At 43.3% G+C, this 20,935-nt stretch overlaps 2 protein-coding genes across 2 annotated transcripts; one reads left to right on the top strand and one right to left on the bottom strand.

The window, feature by feature from the left end:
- Nucleotides 1-5,327: 5,327 nt before the first annotated feature.
- Nucleotides 5,328-6,642, top strand: LOC147885875 (polyubiquitin-like). The gene has a single exon (XM_087396982.1). It carries the CDS (start codon nt 5,471-5,473, stop codon nt 6,386-6,388), a length of 918 nt encoding a protein of 305 aa, XP_087253108.1. The 5' UTR covers nt 5,328-5,470; the 3' UTR covers nt 6,389-6,642.
- Nucleotides 6,643-15,112: 8,470 nt separating this feature from the next.
- LOC147885874 (pentatricopeptide repeat-containing protein At1g03540-like) lies at nt 15,113-18,405 on the bottom strand. Its single transcript, XM_087396689.1, has one exon. It carries the CDS (start codon nt 18,358-18,360, stop codon nt 15,757-15,759), a length of 2,604 nt encoding a protein of 867 aa, XP_087252815.1. The 5' UTR covers nt 18,361-18,405; the 3' UTR covers nt 15,113-15,756.
- Nucleotides 18,406-20,935: the final 2,530 nt, after the last annotated feature.

The raw sequence follows: 20,935 nt of genomic DNA, 5'->3' as shown, positions 1-20,935 counted from the left end.
CAACACTCTCAACTGACAAATTGAAGAGATAGATGGGTCTTCAAACTTGAAATTTTATTTTCTTAAAATTTAGATCCCACCTTGAGACCCACCAATAGAGCGAGTCTCTAGCCCATCGTAGACAAGTCATGCTACTCGTGTCTTTTATGCAAAGGAAATTTATCCAAGCAAAGAATTATCCAACACAAATAGAGGAAAATATTTTAGATTCTTCATCAGGTGGAAAAGTTCTTTGTCACCAAATCTAGTGGGCCTTGAGTATGAATCCATGAACATGTTCCACCCATCCTTTGAAGGTTTCTAGCGCAAATGGATGAGATACCCCATCCATGAGAGTTTGAGAAAGTCAAGGAGGGAAATGACTACCTACACAATTCCTTAACAATGCCTTAGTGAACATATGGAGATTTTCTAGCATACATGGATGAGATGACCATTTGTGAGAGTTTGAGAAATTCAAGGAGGTAAATGGTTATGATACAATTCCTTTATTGTGCCATATTGAACATGTGGAGGGCCACGATGGAATTGACCACAAAGTTAGTGTTCTCATGCTTAAAAGATAGAGCTCCTTATGCTCAAGGAGGGAGGAGGGTATGCACAAAGTTTCATATGAAGGGTGTTTTTTGGTTCTCAATAGTTGAAAGGCAGTGTGTTTGTGTGTTTTTGGAAGTGTGTGGAGCATTCTTTGACTATCCAGGTACAGTATTTCTTCCTGTCATGGTAAGCCCATTTGCCATTCTGGTGGGCACGTCCGGTGCATGGCTCCATGTCACACATTTCCATGAACAGACACAATATGGGCTTCATATAGGCTTCATACCAAATGGATCTCGGAGCCTGTGTGGCTTCGAGAAGGTATGGGTTAGATGGGAAAGCCGTGTCATGCTTCTTTAATGGTAAGCCTTGTTCATAGCAATGTCTCTTTAAAAGCCTCGTTCGTAGCAATGTTTGAAGTTGTAGCTCTGTGCCCATACTTGCTTGCTCTAATGGTTGCCATGGATGAAGAGCAACAGCTCTCTGGGGACTCCGTGGACACAAGCAATGGCCAGTTCAAAAAAGGTATGCACGATTACGTATTCACTATTGTAATTTCTTTATTCATTTCTTGTTTCTCCATTCTAATGTACTATTTTGTGTTTGGTTTTCCAAATATGATGAGTATAGCGTAGCCGAATCTCGGATGTACTGATGAAGCTACGTCTCCATCTCCTTTGTATTGATTTCTTTGGATTCTTGACACGGTTTTTACAACTTACATTTTTCGGACTCTTTTCGTGACCATATTTATTTTGACATTGCAGAAGCACACAAAGAGAGCGACAACATCCAAATTTAACTCCCAAGAAGGCAGTGATGAGTAATGCTTCTGTTGAAATGCGCACATTGTATACTAGAGAACCAAACGTGACCATCTCGAATCTAGGAGAGCAAAACATTGGTACAGGTATGCAAGTCTCAACTCCTGCTCCAGGTTGTTGGTTATTACTTGCTGTGTTTCGTCCTTTAGCTACATCATACGATTGTTTTTCTCTATGGTTGTACGACAACTTTACCAAACAAGGACGTCTTCAAGTAATCTGATCATTTGAAGACTTCCCTATTCCTTCCCCAACTCTCCATCCAACCTTTCTACAATCACGTCGCCTCGAACGACTTCAATACCCTCTTGCAAATGATATCCTGTTTGCCTCCTTCTACACTGCTGTTGCTGTCCCTGGTTACTTCTACACCTGCCCCTTCCCTCCTGCCTCTCTTGTGCACCCTCGCTTTGCATTTCCTCTCCTAGGTGCCCATTCCATGCGGTTAGCATTTTCTCTCCCAGGTGCCCATTCCTTACGGTTTTAGTTCTATATAATTATCTTCTGCTGTCTCACTCACATACGTCTCTGTTTTTGACACACTGTAAAATTCTCTTGAACTTGTCATAGATTTTCAAGAGCCCTCTATACATCTCCTTTATTTTTGTATTTTCTACTGCTATCGGATTTAAGAAAATTAATTGTTTAATAAACCTCGCTTAGTTTATTGTAGATGTTGTGTACTAGTTTGTTACATCAATCTTCTCACTGTTATATCCAAATCTTTTCACAAAGGATGTTCATGCTCTAGCCGAGGAAGGTTTTGTTGCAATCTCTGGCGAGTGCAAAATTAAAACTACATCGCCTACTCCTCTTCCAACTTTACATGTCCCTCTTGTTTTGGCACCCACTAATTCAACAAGAAAATATGGTTCTTTGTTAATTCAAAAAAGTTCGAAGAAAACTTTGAAGAGTGTTTTTCATGCTGCTGCAGAGCAAGCGTATGCAGAAAGTGAAATCTCTATTCACGTTTGTAATTTTTATTCCAAAAGAATGTTAGCATGTTAATCAATATGCTTATATTGTTCTCTCCCAGTTCGGATTGAGGTACGAAGCAAGGGATGTCTCTTGACAATGCGGTGTAGGGTAGACATGGATATTGAGCCACCATTTGTTGAGGATGAGTCTGATTCAGAAATCAATAGTGCTTAGCATATTTTGTTATCCCCATCGAACATTACACTTTTACGTTTACAATTGCTTTGTCAGGAATATGTTGATATGTTAATCAATACGCTTAAATCATTTCACTTAGCATATTTTACTTTCCACATCAAAAATTACACTTTCACAATATGCTTTTTCTTGCAATGTGTAGTGAATTTAGAAGTTCACAAAATATTAAATAGGAGCTAATCAATTTTAACATTTTCACACAGCTTGTTGCCAAAAATTTTAAGGCGTTTGGATTTTGTTAAAAAATTAAGCATACCAACTTCGAATTTGTACTTAAGCATTTTACGGAAAAGAATCAACAAACAACAACTAACATAAATACACATGTTTTCTTAACTTGTGCCAAATTTTAAAAAAACGCAAAGCTACAGGCAGCTCTACTGCTCCAAAGCAAAGCAAGCTTGAAGACACAACAAAGCCAACATTCAAAAATTGCTCGGTGGGCTGAGCTTTCATTTCCTACGTAGCCAGACTGATGAGCTGCTTGTGTTTGCTCACTGAGCGTCGTAGCTAAAGGAGGCCGACTGGGAAGTCTTCAACTCCATAGCGCCTCCACCACGATTGCATACAACCACCTCTCAGTAGCAGCGACCCAACCGAAGGCCACTCCATGAACCTGCAAGTGGGTATTATCTCTTCTTCGACGTCTCGCGACCCGCGCCCACGCTGTACATCCCATCACTGCTGTTCACAACTGGAGTGGTCTCTCTCTGGATAGTGGATGCAGAGGCTTTCGACAAAGCCGTAGCTCCTGAGTTCCTCTGTCACTGTCGTCAAGAAGGCTCAAAGCTCTTCTTTCTTCCTTCTCCAAGGCTTACCTTAGGCCACATGGAAATGCCACGTGGTAGATAAGGTAGTCAAAAAGTAACTATGGTTGAGTTCAGCTGCCTGGGTTAATTTAATCATGGTACAATTTGTGTAACCCTAGGTTAACTAATCTAGGTTAAAAGGTCACCCAGTAGCCAAAGGATCATGGCACCAAGGGGAGGTATTGACAGTTGTGGTGCCATGAGCACATGTAGAGCAAAGGTATGAGTAAAGGGCAAGCTGCCACATGGCATGGAGGAGATATCCCACATGTGAGCAAGCATATGCATGTAAGTACCCTCACCTATAAAAGGGAGGTTCATTTGAAGTAATATCAATCAAGCACTTTGCACTATCTCAAGATTCTCTTTATGAGTCCAAGCTAATCTATCTTGGAACCTAATTGACTTGAGGTACATGTCATGAGCACTCTCTTCATCATGTTTGCACTTAGGTTGCATCCTCCTTAGATTAGTGTTGTATTAGGATGTTGTCTCATGACTAAGAGAGCTCAATCCCCCGATTTCATAGTCAAAAGAAATTTTCGACGACCATGACAGACTAGAAGACTTGTCATCGGTAGTAATCGAGAATGTTTCTCCCTTCAACAAAGAAGATAATTGTGCACTATACTAGCAAAGGAGCAGCAACCTCACAAGCCTCAAACCAACTTCAAGCGTCCTTAACACACTTCTACATGCATAGCTAAGTAAAGGAGCTCGTGGGATCATTCACAATTTTCCACGCTATTTCACACTAATATACAAGTGATCTGAGCAATAGATGAATGGCCCAATAGCCCAGATGTCTAAACAAGCGATTGCACATACCTGGAAGTCGTTGGACACGAACTTGGAACATTTTCTTATCTCTTTCACAATACTCAAGGGTGCCAAATCTACAATCAATGTTCAAATGAAAATGACTCAATAAAGAATCCACACACACACACTGTCGATGGAGAATCCAATAAACTTACGTTTGAATATGCAGCTCCCTTTGAAATACATGTTGATTCCTCGTCACAACCTTTTCTGTTGACATTCTGTGGCACTGGCTCCAAAGGTACTACTTTGCTTTCCAAGTCCACCCCTGTCGACCGTGCCTTCAATTTGGCACGTCTGTTTGTTTGGGCCTTCTAAGAGGGCTGGAGGATTGTATACTATTATGGTTGAAATGCTGATGCAAAGCGGCTTTTGCATCTAGCTCCAAATCTTTCATGCAAGGAGCCCAAGAGAAGTTCAGTTTGTTGCCTGCACCTTCTCCTTCGAACGCAACTTCGAACGCAACCTGCATAAGTAATCAAGGCCTGGAAGGTCTTTGTTGGTGTGTGCTAACAGCTACAGTGCCGACTCATGCATATGAGAAATACCCAGGAACAAAAAAGGTGACTTCCACTAGAATAAATACCCTTGGACGACAATCTGACTAGAACTACTGCTCACAGTTCCTTCCTGGCTCGATCTCCCATGTAAAGCCTCAAAGATGCAAGGTTTGGGCGATCGAGAAGGAAACGGAAAGCCTTAAAGATGCAAGGTTTGAGTGATCGACGGAAACGGAAGCGGGGAGGAATGAGGCAAAGGGGAGGGAGGGGAAGCAAGAAAGATTTGCAGCTTTAGCAGAGAAAGGGTGAAATTTGAGGGGGAGAGAGAGTGTGTGAGAGAGAGGACCAAAGTGCACGCTCCATGCGCACTCGCAAATTCGAACGAACAACGGCGCATGCTGCCCATGTGGAACAAAGGCGCAAAGAACGGTACATGCAGAGTCCTTGAATTGCAAAGGAATCCACTAATGGTGTGGTGACAATTGGTGGTCGAGTAGAATCAGCGGGAGCTTCAGTGGACACATGGTTGGCCAACTATAGAGCTGGCATGCTAAACAAAGAAGCCCTAAACCAACCAATCAAAATTTAACAAACCCCAAAAACGAAGGAAAAAAATAAAATAAAATAGTTTCCGTTTCTTTGATCACCTACCTAAAAAAGCCCTAACCCTAAAGGTGGACAAACCCTAACATTATAAACCAGGTGATGTCTTCTTGTATATTAAGCTGAGTGTTTGAGCTTTTGAGATTTGTTTTGTTTGCTTTGCTGTTTTGCAATCTCCTGTGGTTTCGATCGATTCGAGATGCAGATCTTCGTCAAAACCCTCACTGGTAAGACCATCACCCTCGAAGTCGAGAGCTCCGATACCATCGACAATGTCAAGTCCAAAATCCAGGACAAGGAAGGCATCCCCCCCGATCAGCAGCGCTTGATCTTCGCCGGTAAGCAGCTTGAAGATGGCCGCACTCTCGCTGATTACAACATCCAGAAGGAGTCCACCCTCCACCTCGTCCTGCGCCTCCGCGGTGGCATGCAGATCTTCGTCAAAACTCTCACCGGTAAGACCATTACTTTGGAAGTTGAGAGCTCTGATACCATTGATAATGTTAAGACCAAGATTCAGGACAAGGAAGGCATCCCCCCCGACCAGCAGAGGTTGATCTTCGCTGGTAAGCAACTCGAGGATGGCCGAACCCTTGCCGATTATAACATTCAGAAGGAGTCTACTCTTCATCTTGTTCTGCGGTTGAGAGGTGGTATGCAGATCTTTGTGAAAACCCTGACGGGAAAGACCATAACCTTGGAAGTGGAAAGTTCTGATACGATCGACAATGTCAAGACTAAGATCCAGGATAAGGAAGGGATTCCTCCGGATCAGCAGAGGCTGATCTTTGCCGGCAAGCAGCTGGAAGACGGACGCACTTTGGCGGATTACAATATCCAGAAGGAATCTACTCTCCATCTCGTGCTTCGTCTGAGAGGTGGCATGCAAATATTTGTGAAGACTCTCACTGGAAAGACGATCACTCTGGAGGTGGAAAGCTCCGACACGATTGATAACGTTAAAACGAAGATTCAGGATAAGGAGGGCATCCCGCCCGATCAGCAGAGGCTTATATTTGCGGGGAAGCAGCTTGAAGATGGCCGCACTCTGGCAGACTATAACATTCAGAAGGAATCGACCCTCCACCTGGTGCTCCGCCTGCGAGGTGGACAGTAGCTGTATGGAATTTGGAAGTACTAGCTTTACTAAGCTGTAGCGGTTTTGGTTCCTTTCGCTACGTGTCATCAACATACTCTTTTGAATGTCGATTTTACTCAGTTGTCGACAGCTCCTATGTATGCAAGCCGTTTTTGTGCCTGCGATGTTGGTCTCGGTTGGCAATTACCTTGTCCGTCGATTTGTCCTCGAAAACTTGGTGGCTTAATTCCTCTATTTTGCGTATTGTAGCTTATGCTTTTATTATACATAATCCAATACTCCGGTTAATCATCTTTTGAATATTGAAATTGCTCGCCTCAAATGAATGGCTCTGTTGTCTTCTTATGGGTGGGAGGGTTAGGCTTGAAATGAAGAGCTGTATAAATAAATTATAGGATTGTAATTCGGAAGGGATTTTGATTTTCTCTAGTATGTAAAATCGTTCCTCTGCCATATGCCTCACAAGGGAATGGTTGGCCTTGAAATGAAGATAATTATTAATGAATTATTGTAATGTAAAATCGTTCCTCTGCCATATGCCTCACAAGGGAATGGTTGGGCTTGAAATGAAGATAATTATTAATGAATTATTGTATTGTAATTCGGCAGGGGTTTTGTTAAGTCTCTTGTATGTAAAATCGATCATCTTCTCTATGCTGCACAAGTCTGTATGTTCACTCTGGAAGCCGTTCATCTTCTCAATGCTGCACAAGTCTGCAAACACTCAGGTGTAAGGCCAGTCCTGGTGTTCACTGTGAAAGCTTAGTAGTGTAAATTTGTTTGTCAGCCTAAGCTTCTGAGAATTTGTTTATTAGCTTTGTATGCCACAATCTTAGATCTTCATGCTGGCCTGGTTGCCACAATCTTAGAGCTTCATACTGGCCTGGATGAGCTTGCTTTTCTTCTCTAAAACTACCTTTTGATGGTAGAACTCTTGTAGATAATGAATGTGATTTACACTTTGTGCAAATGTGGTGTAAATGTGACTTTTGATGTTAGTCCAAGTGCTAGTTGGCCCGTTTCAATGCATTCTCCACTCTTGGGTACAGACGGTTCCGGAAGTGGCTACTCGACGGCTACAGACAGGAATCCAAAATGTCTCTCCTTCTCTGCAAATGTGGTGCAAATGTGATATTGATGTTAGTCGAAGTGCTGTTTCAATTCATTATCTACTCTTGGGTACCAGATAGTTCCGTAAGTGGTCACTCGCCATTCTTTTGGCCCTAAAGAGTATAAAAACTTAGAACTGGTTGGCTCGAATGAAAGCCTGATATGAGCAAGTAGGCATAGACTCAATCCATGAAAGCCTGATATGAGCAAGTAGGCATAAACTCAATCCGTGAATTGTGTATGCTCCTGCAAAATATGCTTTGGATGCTATGTACCTCCTCCCCAGGTGGATCTTTCCATTTGGTGAGATACTCCACCATGACTTTATTTCAGAGTACCTTGTCTCTATAGCCCAAGATCTTTTCTGGAATATACTCAATTTGACTCCACCTTCCATTTGATAAGATACTCCACCATGACTTTATTTCAGAGTACCTTGTCTCTATAGCCCAAGATCTTTTCTGGAATATACTCAATTTGACCTGATTCATCCATGGGAGGCAAATCTGTTGCAACTGGAATAGATGGGCCCACATATCTCGAGTAAGGAAACATGAAATACATTATGGATCTTGGCTATGGCTGGTAAGCTGAGTTTATAGGCTTAAGTCCCACCTTCTTAAGGTTCTGAAATGGGCGATAGATCTTGTGAGCTAGCTAGTGTTAGTATTGCCCCTTAAGGAATCATACCTATGAGGGTGCAGCCTGAGATTAACCCAATCTCCCTCCTTATTTACACTGATTGCATCATCATGGGAGAGAAACCGCAGCTGCCCACACTCCAAGAGCAGACAAGAGCATGATCATAGGGAGAGATTTGAAAATAAACTCAATGGTAAGTAAAGAAAAAGGCATTAATCCGATGATGAGTCCTTTGACTCTGACTCTGAAGATGACCGTATCCTTAGGAGTGAAAGCCATGTTAAAGCACATGATTTGACGAAGGGGAATACAATAAGTAGAAAAGCTTTCACATTCTAGAATTTCGATGGGTAGAACGATACTCACATTGTCTTATCATGGATCTGGCTGTTAGATGGTTACTTTTCAAGGAAACATATACTATAGACTTTGATAGACCCTACTTTAGTTGCAATTGCTAGAGAAAATGAGTGCAAGAGATCAAAGGAGAAAGTGAGATCAAAGGAGAAAGTAGTTAAGTAGTATGTAGCAGGGTTAAAATCCAAACTTGAAGTGGAGATTAATATGTTCCATCTCCATTCAATCAGTTCTACCATCTCACGCCATGAACTGTGAGCAAAAGATTGGAATGTCCAAAGAAGGAAAGAGTTCACACCACTCCATACCTTTCCATAAGAAGGAAAGAGTTCACGCCACTCCGTACCTTTCCATAAGAAGATTTTTTAAAATAAAAATCCCTATTTCAAATCTAAAACAAGTCTTATATACAAAAAGCCGACTCTCCTCCGAACACAAATGGCAGAAATCCTAAGAAGAGAGAAGTAGAGTGCTACAAGTGCAACAAAACTGATTGTCTGGAAAGAAAGAAGTCTCCGACTACAAAAGTGCGCATGATCAACGAAAACGTAGCCAAGTAGAGGGTGATGTGGTATTAAGCCACTTTAAGGGTGAAGGTAAGTATAATTGTCATGCACTTCTTAAGATGAAAGGTTTTATTAGTGGACAAGAAATTGTTATTTTGCATGACGATGGGAGTACACACGACTTTATTTCAGAAAGGAATTTATCATTGTTGAATCTAGAGTCAGTCCCTTCTCACTACAAAATTAAAGGTGCTACTATCGAGACGAAATACAATTGCACGTAGAGAGATCAAGGATTTAGAGATCTTAATCAAGCCTTATAAAGATAGGTGATACTTACTAGTAGCACCACTTCAAGGAGTCAAGATCATCTTGGCTATCCCCTGGCGGCATCAATACAACCCTAAGATAGACTCATACCAAATGTGCATTGAGAAGGATAATCAAGAAATATGTTTAAAGGGTTCTATGAAAATTGAAATTTGTCCCTTAATCACACAAGCTAAAATGACAATTAGGAAATGATTTTGGTGAATACGGTTACGGCTACCAAGCCTACACACCAAAAAATTATGTCTCAGTTTTTTATTGTTTCCTAAACTTGTCAGCCAGATTACCATGCTCTAGACCTAAAAATCATAGGATAGAAATCCTACTAGGCAATATTCCACCTTGTAAGGCTCCATATAGAGCAAAAAGAAATTCAAAGAGAAGTGGGGGAATTAGTACAAAGAGGATTGATAAGACTCGATAGCTCACCTTATGGCGCACCTACCTTGTTGGTTAAAAGGAAGATGGAACTTACAAAATGTGCAAGATCACTATGAAAACCAAGTACCCAATCCCTAGTGTAGATGATCTTTTAGATAAATAGAGAGGGCCAAGGTCTTGAATAAAATTGATCTTAAATCCAATTATGATCAAGTTCATATGGTATTGAGAGGACATATACAAGACTGACTTTTGAACTCAAATAGGGCATTACAAATTCTTAGTTATGCCTTTTAGGCTAACTAATGCTCTAGCTACTTTCAATAGAATGATGAATCAAATCTTCCTTAAACACCAAGACCCATTCTATGAAGGGGGGATGTAGGGGCTATTGTCGGGGGGTTCCAAGGGGGGTCGGCGACATCCATTAGGCCCCCCTTGGTGAGGTTTGGGGTAGCATCCTCGAAGCCAAAAATACATGAAAATCGATGCATGATTTGTGTAGTCAAAATTGTAAGATAAGGGCGTGGCTCACATAGCAAGAGAGTAGTGGAAAAGAAGCTCACGAACCCAACCAAGACACAACCCACCTTCCAAGTAAGCCTCATGTGCTAAGGCTTGAAGCACCTTACACAAGGACTTGCATGCATTTTTATTGGTCAGAGAATGTTTGACCACGTCACCTTCCTTCACATGTTCCTCAGGAGCGATTGGCAGCATAAGGGCACTAACTCAGCTAGATTTCTTGCACAAATTAACTCCCTTCGCTGCTGGTGGTGTGGTCCAGACAGGGAGGTCTTCAAACACGTTTTTAGTAAGTGAACTGTCAATTCAAGAATCACAACTTGCTTGACCGACAGAACAAATTTGCATCCATGCAACAAATATCATTACATTCGAGGAGTTCACTTCATCTAAAAACACCTCTGATTGCTTTCTAAATCTTTTGCCAACCTCCGTCCAAACATAGATATTCAAAATCCAATAATAATTAAACGAAAATGTAAAATTGGGAGAAGATTCACCAGGAAAGAGTTCAATAATGTTTCCATATCTTTTGATGAGCTCTGCCCAAAAATAAAATGAAAAAAGCATAATCAAAACCTTCAAAATTGAAAGAGAGAAATTGCAAATTGAAAGAGTAATCATGAAGCTTTGAAATGAGGTCAAAAATCGAATTAATAGACCTTGGCCAAAGTTGTTGCTACTTATGTCCTTAGACTCAAGAAAACTGCACGTGCAACAAACTCATGAGACGCTTTCTATTGAGCAGCCATCATTGGACGCAGTAACAAGGGGAGGAGCAAGATTGAGAAGATTCTGAATTGCCCAAACGATACTTCTCCTCCACCCCACTGTGTCGTAAAGTTGACTCAAATGCATAGAAATCTGTGACATGTAGCTGTGTTTGGTCAGTCTCTGTAGGCTGTGGTCTTGTCCCCTCCTGCTGCTCCCTGATCTGTCGTAGCAGGGTCTCCTTGTGTCGGCGCATCTCAAGTTGATAAAGCCCAATGCATACCTAGTCATAGAAGTCGATCAGTCGCGATGGTGGGATGAACCCACTCCATCCTAATAGAGACAGTGGTATTGCCCCTAGATCTCATAGTAGGTTGGGCAGATGCAAAGAAAGCTCAATCTCTCCTAGCATGCAGATCTACTGCTCTCTGGGTATACCTGTTGCTCTCCCTGTCTCAATCCTCAGTTGATGGGAAGAAACCCGCATTTGCCCAATGGTGATCCTCAGTGCGTGTGAGACTCCTCTATTCTCTAGATACTGGGGTATGATGATAAATCCCTCCACCGAGACTCTCAAGAAATGGTCACCGTAGAACCGGGTCTTGGTGGGGAGCTCTTGATCTCCGCCCAAGCCCGAGATGTGTGGAGCTGGAGCTCTAATCATATGATATGGTTAATCTCATCTCGTGGGATCGACTCAGGGGGTGCATCCATATACTGTTCTGAAAGGGAGGAAGCATGTCCATCTGAATCCCATGTCTGGCAAATCATGTGGATATACTGCATACCATGTGTCCGTCCCACTCTTAGCTAGTTGTCTGGATGACCCTAGAGCCAACCTAGATAGTCTCCACTGGGATAAGTCCTAGACATTGTGAATGAATGTCACTATATGGAAGATGGCATCAATTTATAATGGTGTCATGGGGAACTCTGCCTGTACTATCTCATGCGGGACTGAGGGCTTGCTCCGAATCATCCTAGATCCCATAGTCACTTGGAGGTCACTTGTAGCTGCTAGAATCTCCTCCACTTTGCTATGGCTAGGTCACATCCCTAGAAGGGTCCTGCATACATGTCAGTCGGTTGCACAAACGTATCGAAGAGCCAACACTTCGTCGGTGGATCTTGAAAGTGTACCTAGAAGCATTGTCTCTCCAATCAGGCTAGAGCACCTCGCCCCCGTGTGAGTCGTACATGGGCTACATATGTCATAGTGAAGAGGGGTCTTGTGGGGACTGCTCCTAGATAGGTGTCGGACTACTCTATGTCCACTGGCTCGTCTCAATGAAGTTGAGTCGACAAAGCACTGCATGTGAGGTGTTGACCATAACCTTTGTCTTCCCAAGGTTGACTGTCAAGTCTCTCTCTCCACAAAACACCTCTAGGGCCTCTAAATGTCTGCAGTCCCTCCACTGAGGCTGAGATGAGGACTATCTCATCAGCATATAGCAATATCTGTATCATGAGATCGGCCAGTAGTGATCCTTCGTCTCCCAGGCGGTCTATGAAGAAAGGGATCTCATCAATGTAAAGCCCAAAGAGGGTCGATGAGAGGGAGCAACTCTACTTCACTCTGATCGTACTCTCGACCCAATCTAATAGACCACCTACAGCATGAAGTTTGTCTCTGATTGACGCATACACGCTCATCACTCCCCATATCAGTGTCTCTGGAATCTGTAGCTCCATTAGTCTCTTGATCATGCGGGATCGTGGAACAATGTCGAAAGTTTTCCAAAAGTCTACAAAGCATGCATAGATCTTCTAGTGTCTGGACCTCGCCTCCTCAATGATAGCCCTTAGAGTAAAAATGTGATCTAGGATAGAGTGTTGTCTCCGGAATCTTGCCTGCCGTAGTGCCTACTACCCCCGAGCCTCTGTGTGGCTACTAAGCTCCCTCTCTAAAACTGGTCCATAAATCTTAGCTAGAGTATGGCCAATCATGAAGGTGCGATAATTTACAATCTCCATAGGGTCTCCGGCTTTGTGTATCGGTACAATAGTGGTAGTGCTCTAGGCAGGTGGGACCCCGTGGCACACAGTCCGGTTGAACATTTGTGCTAGGCTGAAGCTAGGACCTCCTGTCCATGTGCAAAGTGCTCAATCCGTAGTCCCTCATGGTCCTACGATCTCCGATTGTGTAATTTGCGAAGTGCAGCCCTTACATTCTTTGTGGTGAACAAGTGGCTAGTGGGCATGGACATGGTGAACATATCAGGTGGTGTCTGCACCTGGGCATCATATAGGGAACATGCATACGTGTGCCACACCTCTGGATCGGTGATGGGAATAGGTGGCTTCCCCTCAGATAGAGATCCCCATCCTATGGTCGGGTCGTCCCCTCCTCGAAAAGATCCGACAATCTCGTCCATCCTATATGTGAGGATGGCTTGCCTCTTACAACGTGTCAATCATCAAAAAATCCTGTGTCTCAAGTGGTGTCAGCTGGCCCAAAATCCGATCCTGTGTCAGGTGGGCTCTCCCCTCTCTGCACTCATCGTCGAACTAAGGGTTCTGGGGCATCTTCCTGCATCTCGGACCCACATGGGTCGGGTCGTGGGAAATGATCTGGTAATAGCACTGACGAGGTCTTCATCATCTCCAAGTAGAGCCGGGAGCTCCCTAGCCAAGTGACTTACATATACTAGATTAAGGACACGGTCAAAGTGGATCTGGATGCATGTTGGCACAAGGGGGCTCTCCTTGTGCCTGGCACAGTGACAGAGATATGGAAGGCCAAGTATGAGGAGTCAGCTCCGAGTGGGGGGAGGTGTGACAAAGCCATGTATCCGTTAGATGAAGTCTAGTGGGCCTAGTAGATAGTCCACTGTACTAGACCCACTGCCATGTGGGAAGCAGGTGAGTCCTCCAGATGATGGCCATCTCTAAAGACCATTATAAATGATCAGGTTGTGGACTGCCCCTAGCTCAAGCAAATGTCCATATCCTGTCACCTGTGGGGCATTAGTAGAGTGCCTCAATATCCGGAGCTCTGCTGCATCTAGCTCTGGAATTATAATGGATCTCTATCATCGATGAAGTCAAGCAGGCCTACCTGCTTATTTCCTGTCCGTGCATTAAAATCCCCCAGTAGGAGAGTGTCTCCCTATCTGGAGAACTCCGTGATGTCATCCTGGACCGTGTCATATGGACTGTGTCCGTTCGTAGTGACCTCTTGTGCATAGGATGACATGTCTAGAGGGAAGTAGCACACTGCAATGAAGATGGGTCAAGCATCTAGAAATTGAACTCGTATCCACACGGGTCGTGCACACTCTTCTCTCCGCACCACAGATATGAGTGGTCTCAAGTATGACTTGAAAAGGTCAGCCACCCTTCCGGAGTCTCCGCTATCTCTCCTCAACTCCCTCCTGTGAGCTGACTCCCATGTGTATCATGTTATTGTGGGCAGCCCTCTCTCTGAACTCTCATGTGTCTCAGTGTAGAAGATCATATCTCTATTACTGTATGTCTCCGAGAGACCTCCTGGGTCAGACCATAGTGTGCCGTTACAATTCCTTAGTGCTATTTTCAGTCGGGTGTGTGCACACATCCCATGAGCTCGACACCGTCATAATTCCCCCTTTTCCTTCTCGTCCTTATCTTCCTTGTCTCCTCTTTCTTGGATGATCATCCTACCATCCCTATATACAGCCCATTTCCCTACCATACCTTCCCGTCGGTGCTCTTGTTGTAGAAGTGTGAGGTCATCATCCAGGTAGATTCTGATTCCCTTCAAAGTTGCTATTGAAAGCTTGAGAAAATTTCCAGGCCCTGCTGCATGCTTTTCAGCAGGAGCACATGAACCAACTTAGCAGTCTGCTTCATATAACATTCAATATCCTTGTGTGATCAATATCCACTTTATATAAGTGCATGTATACACAGTTTTCATGTCCAAATACAGATGAGCACACTATTTTGTAGCAGCTTCCGGGCTATTTTTGGTCTATCAAAACATCTCAGCACCCTTGCAGCAGAGCATCTCATTTTACTATGTTAAACATCAATGAGACAGCCAAAGCTCTCCCACAATTAAACGTATCACTTGAGTAAGTTTCAGCCTTCCCACACTGATGTAGAAGCTCTCCACGAGTTTGTGTTTGTAAACATTCTGCAACCACTTGCAACATGACAGACCTTCAAAAGCCATAGCTAGAGCTCCAAAACATGGCCCAACCCCCTGCACAGATGGCCAATTTATTCAAATTGTGCTTCAAAACCGCTGCGCCCAACTATCATCCTCTTAGGCAACCTTGTAGCTGAATTTTGCAAGGAACTGCAACCCACGAGTCAACGAACACAAAGCAGCTTTTTATGCTTGACTGCTAGTCCACGAAAGGGCACACCTTCCTTGTCCAAGTCCCAGGACAGAACTTTGATTCTACAATTCCTGTCTTTCAGATATCCAAATTTAAATGATCATCCTGATTTTTTGCCTGACTAGATAGCGAGAAGAGAGATGAAGGGGATCAATAGAAGGAACTCAACCATTTAAGTCGTGCAATCCTGCATTTTTACTCATCACCACAAGACCCAAGTATCGAGGACCTTACACATTTGTTGCCTTTGTTTCAGAAATACACAAATCATCCAGCACATGAACAAAGTCCTATCATCCATGTAAAGTTGGCAAGAAGGATCTCTAACCATCATCTTCCGATAATGAGCCAACTTCGTAATAAACTTGCTAGCAGAGTGACAGTGCTGGCACACTAGAAGACTTTTCGCAAGAAGCAGAGATTCTGCTAGGGTATGCTAAGTAGCCTCCCCTTACAATGGTAAGCTGCTCATTGCAAAGAAAACCATGGATCAAAATCTTCATGTCACAGCGCAAATTTCTCTGCCTCCATTTTCCCCATCAACCTGCGGATCTAGGATAGATGTTATCATTTGGAGGATGGAGTTAGGAAATTCATGCACTCCACCATTGACTCCAATCCAACAGCGTCCCAATTTGTTCTTCAGGCCCCTGATGTCCATTGTGTACATCAACTTCACTGCGTCATTCTCCTTTCCCACAGCAGAGTAGATATTGGACAGCAGAATATATGGTGCAGGATTCTCTGGATCCAATTCAAATACATGCCTTGCAACACGTTTACCCCGCTCAGTGTCCAACTGGTATCTGCAGGCACCAAGCAATGCAATAAATGGAACAGCTGTAGGTTGGAATGGCATGGCGCTGACAAGATTCTCAGCCTCGTTCAAAAGTCCAGCCCTTCCAAGTAGGTCAACCATGCAAACACAGTGGTCAACATTAGGTGAGATACGGTAGTCTCGTTGCATGGATGTGAAGTAATGGCGACCCTTGGCAACCAGACCAGCATGGCTACATGCAGCAAGAACAGCAACGTATGTGGCATTGTCTGGTAACACACATGTGAGCAACATTTGGTCAAAGAGTTGCAGGGCCTCGTTTGCAAAACCATGTCGAGCATACCCTGTAATTATGGCATTCCAGGAAATCACATCTTGCACAGGCATTCTACTAAAACTCTTGCAGGCATTTTCCAGGCTGCTACACTTAGAATACATACTGATAAGAGCAGTCCCTACCACCACATCTGATTGAAATTCCTTATCCAAAATGATAATATGCATCCGCTTGCCTTCAGCAATTGCTGCCTGACTGGCACAAGCATCAAGCATGCCCACAAGCATGACTTTATCTGGCATCATTCCTTCTTGTTGCATTTGGTTAAACAGCTGAAGGGCCTCCTTGTACTGCCCATGCTGAACGTATGCTGCAATTATAGCAGTCCATGAAACAACATCCCATGTGGGCATTCTGTCAAAGACCCTTCGAGCGGCATCAACACTACCACAATTGCCATACATGTTAATAAGGGTGTTCCTCAGTAAAATATCCTGCTCAATCCCACTTTCCAGGATGCAGGCATGAATCCGCTCACCTTCAGGCAGCCTGGCAAGGCTAGCACATGCATCCAGGATGCTGGCAAAACTCAATTGGTTTGGCTGTACTCCTTTTTGCTGCATTTCATCAAAGACTTGGAGAGCTTCCTTTGGTAGTTCATGCTGAGTATACAATGAGATCATAGCAGTCCACGAAACTACATCCCGCTTGGGCATTCTATCAAACACCCAGCATGCATCCTCCATGCTGCCACAGTTGCCATACATGTTCACAAGAGCATTCCCCACAACATCTGACATGAAGCCCCTGACAACAATGTAGGCATGCATCTGCTGGCCCTCAACAAGTACGTTATGGTTGGCACATGCAGTAAGAATGCTGACACAGGTGACCCTGTTAGGCTGGACTCCTTCCCGTTGCATTTGCTCGAAGTATTGGTGTGCCTTTTCACCCTGCCCATTCTTCACGTGGAATGTGATGATGGTAGTCCAAGCTACAACATCCCGCTCGGGCATTTTGCTGAACAGCTCCATTGCATCCTTCTGACTACCACACCTATTATACATGTTGATAAGGGCTGTCCCCACAGTAACATCCAGCTCATGTCCTATGTCCACGATGTGTGCATGCAGTAGCTTGCCTTCAGCTAGCTGTGCCAGGCTCGAACACGAATCCAGAAGGCTGATGAATGTGACTCTGCTGGGCGTTAGGCCTGCTTGTTGCATTTCATCAAACAGTCCGAGGGCCTCCCGGTTTTTCCCATGCGCCACATAAACTGTAATCAACGCGTTCCAAGTGACCACGTCTCGTTCAGGCAGTTTCTCGAAAATACTCAAAGCATCCTTTAGGCTTCCACACTTCCCGTACATACTTACCAAAGCAGTCCCTACAATAACATCCGACGGAAGTTTACAGCTCGCAATGCGAGCATGGATTTGCTTGCCTTCTGCTAAAGCTGCTTCATTGGCACACGCAGAAAGAACGCAGGCAATCGTAATTTTGTCTGGGATCACTCCCTCCTCCTGCATTCGGTCAAAAACTTCAAAGGCAACACGACCCTGCCCTTTCCGAGCATAGGTTTTGACCATTAGATTCCATGAGTAAATGTTCCTCTGCTCCATGTTATTAAACACGACCGCTGCATCTTCCAGAGCCCCCGACTTTGCATGCCTCTGCAGGAGTAAACTATCTTCAACTTTGTTTGAATGGGATCCAGTTTTTAACGTATTGTAGAGGACTCGCTTGCTCTCCAACGGAACATTTCGACGCGATCGTTGGCGGGAAGCAGAAAGAGTCCGCCCGCAAGCATCCTGGCGAGTCTTCCGCCTCAGAGATCTATCAACCGCAGGTGTTTGCAAATTTGCAAGCTTGTCATGGGAAGGGTTCGGTTCAAGTTGCCGCTTGGTTAATAGCGACCCAAGACGATAACCGGGAACGCGGTTGGCCCTCGTCTCTCGCCGCACCGTGTTAACTGCCCAAGGTCCATAACCAACGAATTCGACCACCTTGTGTCTGTGCTTAGAAGAAAGGCATGCACGCAAACTCATCGCAATGCATCTTGCTTAAGCGTTTTCCAGCGCTAATCTGAACTGCTGTAAGATATGAATTTCCTTACTTACATACATGATCGATCGTCTTTCGACACGCAGCATTCTGTCCAAGCTCATGTACGAGAGTAACAACAGGAATCTGAGCCAGTGGTTGCACAATTGCACGCCACTGTCTGAGAACCATTGTTGCACGCCTCGATGATAGCCACTCCATCCTGTTTTTGCCTCCTTTACTGCATACTATCAGTGGCACTCCATTCTTGCATATTTTCTTCAATGAATACCCTTTCTTGGGAGCTTTGAGGGCTTCAATGGCAGCCTTCTCTACCACAATTCAACATGGCATATCCATGGAGTACCACAGATGCACATTGGGGCCTATTCCTTAGTTTTTGCCCATCGCCTCCTCACCCCACACCTCCTAAGTCACTGTCCCTTGCATGGCCAAGGATGGGTTGATGATTCAGTGCCAACTCTTGCGCAGCGTCCATGGTTTTCCATATTCCAACCCAGCATTGGAATGCTAGACTAGGAGATCCAATTATTCCTATCGTCCAGCTCTTGGAAGGACACTGCAAACCGTTCCTCTCCCCCAAAATTTGCATGGCAAATGACATTTGGTGAAGCCTACTCCTGTCAGCTTGCATGGACATGGGGGCCACATTTTCACCAAAGGGGGAGCTGCCCATTCAACAAGAAGTTGCTAGGTCCCCAACGAACAGCTGTAACTATGGAACTTAGGTGTAAAAATCAAGGTAGCTGTACAAATCAGCACTTATCTAAATTCAACCTTGGGTGATAACCTGAAAATATTTTCCTCTCCTAGTATTGGCTCCGTTATAGGTGTGCATACATGAGAACGGGAGATTTGTTGACAAGCAACTCCCACAGATCATCATTGACTCGAGTCTCATAGTAGTATCCCATAACTACTAGTGATCTAGTAGGAAGAATATGGCCCCAATTTTCCATTGCCCTAGATATTCTTTCCTTTTCCTTAAAGCACTCAATAATGTAAAAGTCTTCATCTTCCTGCCAATTACTTGACACATTGATAGCAAAGTTGTCCCATGTTTTATTAAAAAAATAGAAGTAGAGTTAAGGGTTTTAAATTCTCACCCTCATAAATAAAAGGTGGAAAGAACATCATGCACTGCCAAATCAAACCTACATCATTGTCATCGTAGTATAGTAGCAATATCTTGACTCAAGTACTCACATTGATAATCATGTCCCAAGTCACCCATGGGAATCCTCAATGCTATGCATAGCATTTCCAATAAGAACCTATACCTTGTACACACATAAGATCTAAATGACACCACATTTATCACACTCAAGACCTTTCTACCATGTCATTCCAACACGTGCACCATGAAATACTCCATTTTGAGAACGGGATAGACATAGGAAAAAACTAATATAATCATAAAATGTCATTACACACATGTAATTTCTCCATTCTAATATGGTATCTTGTAGAGGACATAAGTTAAACACTTTTCATTTTTGTCTCACCAATCAACATTTCCTTTAGGAGATATTAATTTTTCCAAATCTTAGATATTCTATGATTAATACTGAATGTACTAACACACTAAAAAAACTCATGTATTACGAAATTCTTGACTAGATAGTTAGAAAGAGAAAACCATTTTGAACATCCTTGTCTTTAAAATCATCTCATCTTATATATGTGGGAAGAGATCATTGTTTCTAAAAAAACACGTACAAAAAATGTCCCAAAGTAATCTCCCCACTTTTTAACTTCAATCCTTAACAGTAAAGCCCAAATTCAAGTTTTGAAACACAAATGTAAAGGGGAGAAGACAATTAGCATACTTCATTTTTACTTTAAACCCTTGGATTCTTTTTCCATCATAAGATAGGACCACTTCAAAGTCCTAACCCAAAGATAAAAGAAGAACTATAATCTCACTTCAATATTTCAATGAAAGCATAAGTGGCACCATGGTTTAAGTAGTATTTTAGCGAGGTATAGGTCAAAGTAGAACTCCCACACAAGTCATCAAATGAAGGTGAGTTTTAATCTGATAGGAACATAAAAAATGTACATGTTCATTTTTCTTAAGGCCAAATACTTGGGCCACATGTCAAATATGTAGCAGTCACATGTCACCAATACAAGCTACCACTATCAGAAAACATGATATGCTTTAATGAAAACTTCTCGAATCTCATTCCTACTATGATGGAGTAGAAAATACAACTGAAGGGCGATATGATGCACACGTATTAAAAAATGCAAATCACCCAAAAAACAATTCATGATTCTTCTAGCTATCAAGGAGCTTCAATCTTATTCAACCATTGTTAGACTATTATAGTAGCACTTTGCCTCTTCAAAGGACCTCAGCTCTTTGATTAACTTGACTTGAGCCATCAGAAAGTGGTTCACTATCACCTCAACCTTCACACTATCTTAAAACTAGTCTTCCCCTTCATGATGTAGTCTTGCACTGAGAGTCTTCCTTGTCCATATTCATGTTGTAAAGATCAATCTTGAGGTCAAGTACTCAAGCTTAATTATTTACCTAAAGCTCCTCCTTAG

Source organism: Dipteris shenzhenensis, chromosome 25 (assembly GCF_047967505.1).
Source record: "Dipteris shenzhenensis isolate YYH24624 ecotype China chromosome 25, Dip_SZ_1.0, whole genome shotgun sequence".
Classification (NCBI taxonomy): Eukaryota; Viridiplantae; Streptophyta; class Polypodiopsida; order Gleicheniales; family Dipteridaceae; genus Dipteris; species Dipteris shenzhenensis.
The sequence above is the reverse complement of the archived record's forward strand: the minus strand, read 5'-3'. Positions and strand labels throughout refer to the sequence as shown.